Source organism: Gopherus flavomarginatus, chromosome 8 (genome assembly GCF_025201925.1).
Source record: "Gopherus flavomarginatus isolate rGopFla2 chromosome 8, rGopFla2.mat.asm, whole genome shotgun sequence".
NCBI lineage: Eukaryota > Metazoa > Chordata > Testudines > Testudinidae > Gopherus > Gopherus flavomarginatus.
This window is the reverse complement of record NC_066624.1, coordinates 108,278,072-108,289,496: the sequence shown is the minus strand read 5'-3', so window position 1 is coordinate 108,289,496 and position 11,425 is coordinate 108,278,072. Positions and strand designations below refer to the sequence as shown.

General features: G+C 57.7%; 1 protein-coding gene across 1 annotated transcript; it reads right to left on the bottom strand.

The window, feature by feature from the left end:
- Window positions 1–808: 808 nt before the first annotated feature.
- On the bottom strand, window positions 809–7,986 carry NPPC (natriuretic peptide C). The gene is made up of 3 exons (XM_050963853.1): window positions 7,837–7,986; window positions 5,741–6,033; window positions 809–1,479 (listed from the first exon to the last, which is right to left on the bottom strand). The coding sequence occupies exons 1-2, from the start codon at window positions 7,927–7,929 to the stop codon at window positions 5,761–5,763; spliced, it is 366 nt and encodes a 121-aa protein (XP_050819810.1). The 5' UTR covers window positions 7,930–7,986; the 3' UTR covers window positions 809–1,479; window positions 5,741–5,760.
- Window positions 7,987–11,425: the final 3,439 nt, after the last annotated feature.

Here is an 11,425-nt window from a genome sequence, read left to right as displayed (position 1 = left end):
TGCTATCATTCATCGCTGGGCTAACAGAAACATGTGGCTGTGAGCCTGCTGCTCCTCTCTAAAGCTTTGAAAATTGAGGCCAAGGAGCTTCCCTGCAGGACCTATGCTGGGGAGCGGGGGGGTGTCCTCTCTTTGTGTTTTCTTTAAAGCTCCAAGTCATTCTAATGATCTAGTATTTCATGCACTTTACAGAGCAAGAAGCTGTAGCAACAGCGGGGTCATGAATCCTTAGCAGGCTGCCCTCCGTGTATTAGACTGTCTGCTTGTCGTGGTAAGCACAGTGAAACAAATCTGCTCGAGGAAGGGGCTTGTAGCTTAGCAGAGAATGGGAATATCAACAAGCCACTTAATAATCAACTCGATCTTAGAATATCAGTGATCACCCAGGGTCTCTTTCCCACGAATGCTAATGGGCCTGATCCAAAGCCCATTTCAGGTTTTCCATCGGTTTCAGTGGGTGTTGGGTCCTGTCCTGTACTCAATGATTATCTACCTATGGAATATATCAAATTATTTAATGAACTACGGGCTTAGTCCTACAGATCATAGGAAGGCAAAATCCCTATTTAAATCAATAGGCCATAGTCTGTTCTGCTACCCACTGTAAATCCAGAGTAAACTGATTGAAAGTGATGGACTTACTCTAGATTTACATTGATCAGGATCTGGCCCACTGGGTAAGTTGCCTGAGGCCCCAGTTCTGTGATAAACTCATTGGTGGACCCTGCCCAAATTCAGAAGTTAATGCAGCTTCGGGCAGGCCTGGCAATGCTCCTGCTGAGAGTTCACAACATGATTGGGCCCTGATTACACGATTTCAGGATCGGATTTATAATTATTTCCTCACTGAGCACCCTGCATGAGAGGGCAAAGGCTAAAATGCAAATCGCTTTCTCTCTCTCTCTCTACTCTTATAAAGAATATATTGCTTCCCTGCTGTTCAAAGGACTTGATCTGGTACTTTAAAAAATGTGACTCAATCCAATAAATGAAGACAGGTTACAAAATGCCACATGGAATGATTTTTTTTTTTTTTTTTTTTTTTTTTTTTTACATTTTTCAACTATTTAGGACAAAAAAAGTTACACTGCTCGACTCATTTCATTTAGTTCCATAAATAAAATTTTTATAAATATCTCTTTATAAACAATATATAAATAGCTTTACAACATAAATACATTTATGCATGACATGGGTTTTCAAACAGCAATGTTATACAGCTGGCTTCATCAGTCTTTTGGAAAAGCACTGTCCTTTGTCCTGGTGAGTGTTTGTATAGAATATACAATATATAAGATAGAGAGAACTTTTTAATCTTAAAAAATAAGAAAACCAAAACAGCTGGTGCCATGACTCCTCGTACCGAAAAGAAAAACACAACCACATCGTCTGTCCCATTTCCGGTGTTCTCTGCTCCTCTAGGTGTTGGCTGGGGAGTGGCCAGGCATGGCCATGGGGGTGGGGAATGTATTCAAAGCCCTGAAACAAACAAGAACAGGAAAATACCCATTAGTATTTCCTTTGTGGACAGCTTCCCATCAGCACAGAGTGCCCCCCTGTAACAGTCCCAAGGGATGTTGGCATTGGGAAGTCAACGGAAGTAGAGGCCGCCCTGCTGGCGGGATCAGGCCCCAAGCATGCCAGCTGCCTGTCCTAGCACTGCCTGCCAGTTTCCCTGCTGGTAGCACTTAAAGGCTGAATCCTGAGTTGCTGCCTGCAGCTGTCCTGACTCCAGTTGGAGTTTTGCCTAATTAAAAGCCATATAAGGCCCTGCAGATTGGCGCTATCAGTTATCTATACAGCCCCATTGCTGTGTGCCTGGTGTTGAGTTCCACCTGCAACGAGCTTTACAAACGCTAAGGGGCTGCATCTTGCCGCCAGATCAGCATGCACGGGAGGGCCTCAGTGCAGGGCTCCGACCACCACTCAGAGCTGGCGGCCGAGATCTGGCCCGTGGCAGAGATCAAATGGCATCCTGTGGTGTCTTGTCGTCAGGCTCATGCCCTGAATTCTCAGGCTGTGCCACTGGGGTAGCAGAGCAGGCCCCTTGATGTGCAGCTATAGAAGAAGATCCTTTCTGGGGAGAATTTAGTACAAATGTACGTTTCTGAGCTCCAGGCGAGGGAGTTTCTTTGCAGGCAGAGAGCAGCCCAGCTCAGGACTTTGGACAGTCCTTTTAGATCACTCTCTGAGCAACAGCAGGTGGTGGGACAACAAGAGCCGAGACCCTGTTGCTATTTCTTATGTGCAGACCCACTAGCAAGCATAAAAGTCATTTGGGTCTGATGTTTAGGCACACACACCTGGCCTCTCAAATTCACAGACTGCAAAATGCCTATTTGAAATTAACAGTGTCTCTGATCTCATGTTAGGGCTGAATCTCTTTATTCTTCCATTTGCCTTGTTTTTGCAAACGTCCAGAGCCCATGGGGCAGATCCTTAACAGATACAAATAGGCTCCGCTTCACTGATTTCAATAGAACTATGCCAATTTAGACCAGAGGAGGATCTGTGCCCAACTAGATTATTGCAGGAACTTAGCATATTGTGCTTGTGTGTCAAGTGCCCAACACACGTGTGGCTCTGCAGAAAGAAAGAACTCGTGGCTTGGATTGCAAACAAGAGTGACCCCACATGTTTAGTGTATCTGCATGTTGCCTGCTTAAAGAATCAGAGCTAGAGTCAGAGCCCTTGAACATTGCATAGAGATCATAGCATATGCCCATGCAGTCAGCCAGCAGTCAGGAAACCGCTAGTATCCCAAGGGCTGCCCTGTCATTGCTGATGAATGTGGTCATCTCTTGAAAGTGAAAGTTCTGGTTCACCTTGGACCTGGGAAATGTTTACATACAAGGCTGCCTGGAGACTTTTCACAGTCTGATACCTGACCAGATACAAAGGATGGGCTGGCAAAAGGATCTCTCGGGAGCTGTGTAAATGAACTGGAGAAGGCTCATGAATGTAAAACTAATGTTTCAAAATAAATGAATGGGAATGTGGCTTAGAGCAGACCCTTCAGCCATGGCAGGGCATTTGCTATGCATCCTTCACTCGCCTAAGCTACCGAAAATATCTCGCCAGCTTCCGAGCCCCCCAGGCCTTCATTTGGCGCACACGGCAGGTGAGTAACGTCCTTTATTGGATCCGCATCTGCCTGTGAAAGAGACGAACTTTGGAACTTACACGGAGTTCATGGAGCACATGGCATTCATGCAAGACACCTGTGACTGCACAGCTATAGTTAGAAGTGGACTCTGTTAGCTTCCGTGGACTCCTCAGGGGTCAAGTTTAAACAGGAAAGAAGTCTGGGGAAATCTCTATTTAACTGTCTAGGAGGCATTTATCAATGGCAGGGTTTTGATACAATTCCACAGATGTGGTTAAGAGCTGATACAGTGAGGTTGCTGGGGGGGCGGGGAGCAGGGGAAGTGTAGTTTTCTAGGATTGTAAAGCATCAATACCATCCGGTTTTCTGCTCTTACTAGAAGAGGGCATGGCATATACGCAGTCACCAACCATAGGACTTAATCTGTACAGCTCAGAGACTAACTAACTGCCCAGTTAGTACCAGTCCTGCCACCACCACCCCCTGCTTGGGAATCTATGTCTATACAATGCACGGTCACCCCCTGACAAAGCTACACTAACGTATCCCACAGCAGGGGACCCAACCATGGCAGTAACGCTGATAGACACTGCCATGGCTGGACCATCCCTGCAGTAATTTGGGTGTTAAATCAGGGCAGGTGCAGCGATTCCAAGCAATAGACATTGTTGCTATGTACTGTACATACAGTAGATAAGCAGGCATGTATGTGTGTGTATATATAATCTTCCACGTTTGTGCCAAATCTTTAGAACAGTAGCAGTGCTAATTATAATTACCCATCGCCTCCAATTTAGGAGTAAACAGGTGCAAGCCAAATCTGGGGCAGGTTGCATGGAAAAGTGGCCAGCCCCGTAGATTTGGGACCCGGTGTCCTTTCAAATCTGTGGAATTTATCACTATATATTACAGCCCCACGCACCCCAAAATAAAGGATCGACAAGCACACCTTAGCTATGTGGCCAAGTACATGGATGTCTGCTCTCCCCTGTGCAGGAGTTATTGCACTGAAGCCAGTGGAGTTATACCAGAGGGAGCACAGAATCAGAAGCCTGGGATAGCACAAATGTCACGTCATGCTTTCAGACTGCCTCCCTCTTGGACACAGAAAGAGACAGACTCTTGTCTAAAATCCATGTTCCGCTGTCTGGGCTCACCCCAGGGCAGGTAAACAGCTCCACCAGCAGAGGGAGCACCCTTTGGTCACCTCCACAGAGGGCTGGCATTGGAAAGGCTTGTCCTAACCATGGTATGATTCTGCAATCCTTACGGAAGCCTCCAGTCCCATAGCACCCCCAACCACCCAGTGGCAGTGATGGTAAGGGGATGCCCAGGGGTGTTTTGCTGGAGATAGGCAACACACCTAAAAGAAGAACAAGAAATTGGGCAGACGGGGAAATTCTCTTCTTTAAAATACAGCTGCACGCTGCAGCCCCGGCCCCAAGCACGACTGTCATGCGACTGTAGGCGAACCTGGTCTCCCTAACACGCACGCATTTCCAAGCGTCTAGAGCCCACCATAATGGGCGCTAAGAAATGCACTAGAACAGGCAAAGAAGTGACCTTGTACAGCTGAACAGTGACTCATACTGAGGTGTCAATGATGCAGGACTTCAGCTAAGCTGCCCTTTGAGCAGCCTGATTTTCAGTCTGGGACTTTGATACCTGGCACATTTTGGGGTGGGGGTGTTCTGTACAAATTGAAAAAGTGTTTTTCACTCCCCCAGATATTTTCTAGTTTGTCTTCTCAGCTCTTACTTTTTGGCTTCTCTGCCAAGACCAGTAGTTTGGGTGAACCCAACTGAATTCTCCAATGTGCCCTGCAGCCGTGCTTGGCCCTTAAGAGAGGGGGCTGCCTGCAGAGATGAGCATGGCTGCTATGGGGATGGGCGTCTGGCAAACACCCTTGATAGTTCCGAGCAGGTGAGGCTGTAGCTTGATCCTAGTGGCCTTGCCAGATCAAAACCAGGCATCACACACTGGAATTTGGAGTTTCCCTGGGCTGCTTGTCCCTATTAAATATAAGGGTGACTGCAATCTGCTGTGTCCCCCCTGGGCTTTTCACCCTGCTCCACTGTGCATCCTGCTGGTTCCCACCACCCTGCCCCAGAGGTGGCTGCATTTCTGCCACGGGAGAGACAGTATCAGAGGGGGAGCCGTGTTAGTTTGGATCTGTAAAAAGTGGCAAAGAGTCCTGTGGTACCTTATAGACTAACAGATGTATTGGAGCATGAGCGTCAGATGCAGGGAGTATTCACCCAGGAAAGCTCATGCTCCAATACGTCTGTTAGTCTATAAGGTGCCACAGGACTCTTTGCCACTCCCTGTATTGACAGAGTCCAGGCCTGAAGCCCTTCCCAGGTGATTCAGTGCTCTGGGGTGTCCCTACACCTCTGAGAGCCAGAAGCTGGGACTGGCTCACTCCAGAGCCCTGATCCATGCAGTCCCTCAGTCAGAGCCAGGTCACTGGGCTGGGTGGAGCCTTGGTCTGAGCCACTCTGGCCCTTCTGGTGGCTTTGGCCGCCCCGGGCAGGGAGACAGTCGGGGGGCCGGTTCTGCCCCTAGGCGGGGCACTCAGAGGCCAGGTGCAGGGGGGCCGCTAGACCCAGAGGGCCCAGGGGCAGGTGCACTCACCGCCGCCAGGTGTCGCCGCTCTAGCAGCCCAGGCCGCTCATGGAGCCGATCCGGTCCAGCTTGAGGCCGAAGCAGCCCTTGGACAGGCCCTTCTTGCTGACGCCCTTGTGCCGCCGCTTGCCGGGGTAGTCGCGCAGCAGCCGGGCCCAGGCGGCCCGGGACTTGGTGTCCGCGCGCAGCTCCCGCAGCAGCCGCGAGCCCGAGCCCCGGCCGCCGCCGCCCGCCGTCTCCCCTCGCTCGGGGCCCGCGGCCAGGCTGTCCGCCAGCTCGTGTCCCGGCGCGCTCCGTGGGGGCTGCAGGGCAGAGCGCAGGGCACGATGGCGTGAAAGCAGCACAGACCCCCGGCCCCCGGTCCGCCCTCCGAGCCCGTCCCGAGTCCGGCCCCGGTTCCACCCCACGAGCCCGTCCCGAGTCCGGCTCCAGTTCCGACCCCCGAGCCCGTCCCCGGTTCCGACCCCCGAGCCCGTCCCCGGTTCCGAGTCCCCCGGCCCCGGTTCCACCCCCCGAACCCGTCCCGAGTCCGGCCCCGGTTCCACCCCCCGAGCCCGTCCCGAGTCCGGCCCCGGTTCCACCCCCCGAGCCCGTCCCGAGTCCGGCCCCGGTTCCACCCCACGAGTCCGGCCCCGGTTCCGACCCCCGAGCCCGTCCCGAGTCCCCCGGCCCCGGTTCCACCCCACGAGCCCGTCCTGAGTCCGGCCCCGGTTCCACCCCCCGAACCCGTCCCGAGTCCGGCCCCAGTTCCGACCCCCGAGCCCGTCCCCGGTTCCGACCCCCGAGCCCTGCCCCGGTTCCACCCCCCGAACCCGTCCCGAGTCCGGCCCAGGTTCCGACCCCCGAGCCCGTCCCGAGTCCGGCCCAGGTTCCGACCCCCGAGCCCGTCCCGAGTCCGGCCCCGGTTCCACCCCCCGAACCCGTCCCGAGTCCGGCCCCGGTTCCGACCCCCGAGCCCGTCCCCGGTTCCGACCCCCGAGCCCGTCCCGAGTCCGGCCCCGGTTCCGACCCCCGAGCCCGTCCCGAGTCCGGCCCCGGTTCCGGTTCCACGTCCCGAGTCCATCGGCCCCGGTTCCAACCCCCCAAGCCAGTTCCGAGTCCCACGGCTCCGGTTCCACCCCCCACGGCCCCGATTCCGACCCCCGAACCCGTCCCAAGCCCAACCCCCGATCCCGATTCCAGCCCCCACGGTCCTGAGACCAACCTCCACCCCGGTCTCGAGCCCCAGGGCCCCAATTCCAGCCCCCCGGCCCCGGTTCCAACCCCACAGCTCGTCCCACGGCCCCGGTTCCGACCCCTGATCGCGTTCCGAGCCCTACCCCGATTCCAGTCCCCCCGGTCTCGAGCCCCACGGCCCCAATTCCAGCCCCCTCGAGCCCAACCCCTCCCAGCCCCGATTCCAGCCCCAGGGACCCCCAGTTCCCAGAGCCGGGAAAGGCGGCGCTAGGGGACTCTGTGGGGGGCCCCTGCCGGCTCCCGACCTCCTCGGGAGCCCGTTTTTCTCGGGCATCTCCCCGCCCACCCGAAGGTTGGTGCAGCTGGACCCGGTGCCCCCTCCCGCAGCTTTTCCCTGGAGCCCGACTCCGCCTGGTCCCTTCGGGTCCCAGCCCCCTGCAGGCTACTGCTGCCTCCTGCAATCTGCACCTCGGGCCCCGCTATGCACCTGCCGCCCGCCCGGCCCCCGAGGCTCGACAGTGACACCCCGCAGGTCGGGGGTAAAACCGGGGGACTCGCGGCTCCCTCAGCACCAGGCGGTGGAAAGCGGAGTTCAGCCCTTCCCCCTGGGTAGCGCCGCAGCCCGCTCCCCGCTGATGTCCCTGGGGCTGGGGCGCCCTGCCCGGGGGACACGCGGGGAGATCCTGAGACCCAGCAGCAGCCCACGGGTTAAGGGGGGAAGCTCCGGAGAGTGGGAGGCTGCAGCGGGCTGGGATGGGGGGGATCTGCCCCCTCGTTACCCAGAAGCACCAAGCAGGACTAAGGGGGCAAAGGAGCCCCCTCCCCGGTCAAAGTTCCGCTAACTCCTCGCCTCTCCCTCCGGGGCCCCCCTTAGCGCGGTGGGGAGCAGCAGGCCCCGTCCCGTCCCTGCACGGAGCAGCCCCCGTTACCTTCTGCTGGGGCTGCGCCGCGGGTCTCGCCTCCAGCCGGACGGACAGCAGGGCCAGTGAAAGTCCGCAAGCCAGAAAGTGTGAGATCCGCATCCTGGGGGGCAGGGCCCGCGGGGCTCGGAGACGGACAGAGGGAGTCACCGGTCCCGGCTGCCTGCTTGGATGTGCGGAGCGGGGCTTCTCCTCCATTCATTTATAACCCAACCTGCCCGGTGATGTCATCGGCGCGGCCAGGTCCAACCCAGCCCCCTGCTTAACAGGAGCCGGGATCGCGCCCGGGGCGCACTTCGCGGGGGCAAGGGACATCAGAGGGACCCGCTTGTTTTCGGGCAGGATTTGCTCTTCAGAAAGCGACCCCCCCCCGCCCTTTTCATTGGGATCCGGGGGCTCCGCGCTCTGCGGGAGGCAGCGCTGGGATTGCAGGGAGGGGGGCGGGGTACCCCCGCCTGTGCGGCCCTGGGGGGGACCTGAGCTGAGATCAGGGGCAGACCCCAGGGGGAGCCCCGAGGGTCAAGTCAGCTGCTGCCCTGCCCCCAGCCCGCGCCTGGGTCTAGGCGAGCCTGGCCCGATCACCCGCTTCTCCTTTGGAGCTTTTCCTTCAAAAAAGGCGGAAATCAGGGGGCTCCAGACAATGCCGAGGCTTTTTTTCACATGGGGGGATATCTCCCAGTTTGCTCCCCCTGCCTCCTAGGCTGCCTGCCCCGCTTTGGGGGCTTTCCCCTTCCAGCGCTCACCTGCCAGGAAGTTGCAATTTGAGGCTGGGGGTTGGAGAGAACACGGGGGCCCACGGACCCCTGGTGTCGCATCCCCCACACCCCCAGCTGATCCCTTGGCTACAGTGTGTGCAGGGCCGGGCAGTGGGGCTGCAGGGGCTGAGCTGGCAGAGGGGTTTGCGCCTCCCCGCTTGGACCCAGCCTTGGGCTTGTGACAAAGCAGATCTGGCGTATGGCGCGTTGGGGGAGCCCCTGGTGCCGGGCAGTGTCTTCCCTGGCTGGCTCCGGCGAGCTCCCGCTTGCTAGGGGTCGCTTGGGCGCTGCTTTCCCTGCGCCGCCGGTTACGCTCCCTTGAGCCCCCGCAGAGCTCGCAGCGAGCTCCCCGGCATCCCGGGGGTTCCCTCCCCAGCCAGCGAGCGAGCGGGGCAGGAGCCCCGGCTGCCCCATGGGGTTAGCGATTGCGCCGAAGGGGGGGCCCGGGCTCGGGTCCCACGCGAGGGCTGAGCAGCGGCGTCCAGCGCTCGCTCCGGGGCCCGCGCGGGGCAGGGACGGGGCCCGGGGCGCTGGGCTCGGGCTGGTGCTCTCCCATGCCCCCGCCACTGAGCACCAGCATCCCGGGCAGTGCCGGGGGAGCCACCCTGCCCCCAGGAGCCAGGTCCCCCCGCGCAGCCAGGAGCCAGGCGGGGCTGGGGCAGGACAGGTGCGGGGATCCATCGCTGTCAGGCCTGTCTGGGGTCGGGCCCGCGCCCCCCACCCGGCTGAGTGCACTGAGACACTGTCCAGCCCCCGCCCCCGCTGCTGGGCACAATCGGGTTTGGGCCGTGTGAACAAGGAACTGGAAGGCGGGGATCTCGGGTCCTTTCCCCTTCATCTTGGCCAGGCTGGGATGGCCTGAGCTGCTTTCAGCCCCAGGGTTTGTTCCTGGGGAGTTTTGTGTGGGTGGCAGATAAAGGAGATTGGGGGGGTCCCTGCCATGGTGATGATGGGCACTCCAGGGCATCTGCTCAGGAAGGCTGTAACTGAGCAGAATTTAGCTCAATATCTTATTTTCTGGCTAGAACTTATTTTTCTTTCCAAAAGAGCCGGTACAAAGGATCTAGCTAGGAATCTGAAATGCAGCCACCTCTGGGGATGAAAGGAGGCAGCTTTTTAACAGCTCACACAACACTGGGTAGTTTAGGAGAGGAAGGGAAGAAAGGCAGGCAGAATGTAAGTGGGAGACCACAGTCAACTCCCCAGCAGTGGCTGCATTTCAGTGATCTCTGGAAACCCACTTTGGGATCAACTGTCCCAAAGTATTGGTTTAAGGGCCATGCTTATGCTCCCAGTTGGGAAGGGGCACTTGGCTATGTCTAACCAAGGCACGGTGCACTGATCTAGTCTGAAACGGCGTCCCTAGTCCCTCCTATGCAGAATCCATCACTGGGGACACGAGGGCCCAGCTCAGAGGGGGTAATCGGAGAATCTGTGGGTGCCCCTTGCTAAGGTGCCCACTGCCAGGTTATGCAGGGCTGCAGGGATAGCCGCGGGGCTGCATCATGCCCTGGTTGAGGCCTTACAGCTTTGCCCCATGTGCAGCCCTGGAGGCTCAACCAGTGCCTTTTTGGGGCTGGAGGCTGGCCGTGCTCTCCCAAGCCAGGTGCCTGGGGCTCGGGGTGCTTTACCAAGCCAGCCAGGGTTGTTATTCCAAGGACCATGGGCTGTAAAGACATGTGACAGGCTGTAGCCCACACCAGGCAAAGGTGGTTTCCTTTTCTGAAACCGGATCGAGGAATCCAGCCAGCTCCTTGGACATGGGGATTGGGAAGCCCAGCGGGGGGAAGGGGCATGCAGGGTTAATAGTGAGAAGGCCTCTCCTTTCCCTGCTTGGAAACCGTTTAGAGGCTCTGTCTGCTTGGATCTGACCCTGCAAGCACTTACTCAGGTGAGGAATCCCGTTGATTTCCAGAGAGCCAGCTAGGTGAGGTTCAAGCCCTTATAGACCTGCATGTGCAACCCACCCAGCACTATGCCCTGCAGATGCTCTAGGTGTCAGGCAAAGGGAATAGCAGCACGTGGGAGAATCCCAGGAGGACGTGATTACCTAATACCCATCGCTCTGAAACATGCCAGCGTTGTAAGGGTTAAAGCGAAGGTTCCCGCCTAACCCACAGGTGATTGCAGTGCAGCATTTTGCGGCTTGGGCTGGGGTTGACTGGAAAAGGAAGGAAGTGCAAATGGTCGCATCTATATCTGGCAACGAATTGTTCTGAGTCAAACCTCCTAAGGGCCCCAAGTCTATGAGGTTTGTACTGCATCTGCAGCTGGACTGATCGTGGCAGGTTCTTCAGCAGTGTCTGGGAGGGGGTAGAAGCGTTCCTCTAGGCCCCCTTTTAGACAGGGCCAGAGCGCAGGTCCAGGGGAGCTGTTGCCAGAGGGTGTGGATTCAGGGGTGGCCAGTTGCAGGGGCCTGTGGTGCCTGGGCTCCAGCAAATTCAGGGCCTGGGAGGCCTGGCTCCACCAATGTTCGGGGCTGGGTCTCTCCCCGGCCTGCTGCCCTTGAGTGTCTCTGCCTGCTCTGGGCAGCAGGCAGCGTCCTCCTGCAGCTCCACGCTGTGCTCCCTCCCAGGCCGCTCCTGTGGCCGGCTACAAGGGAGCAGCGCCAGGGGAAGGCTGAGGCGGCTGCTGCACCTGCAGAGGGAGGAGGCGCATGGCAGCCCCCGCCCCCCCCCCAGCAGGTGACTCTGAGTTGACTCTGGGGGGGCTTATTCTGACTGTACCTCCTGAGCAGCAGCCTGGGGTGGGTCTTGGGTGAGTGTTGGGCTGGGGAGGGGCCTCTGCTGGTGGGGAGAGGGCTGAGGGGAGTCCTCCTCTCAGGCTCCCTGTCCCAGCCCTGG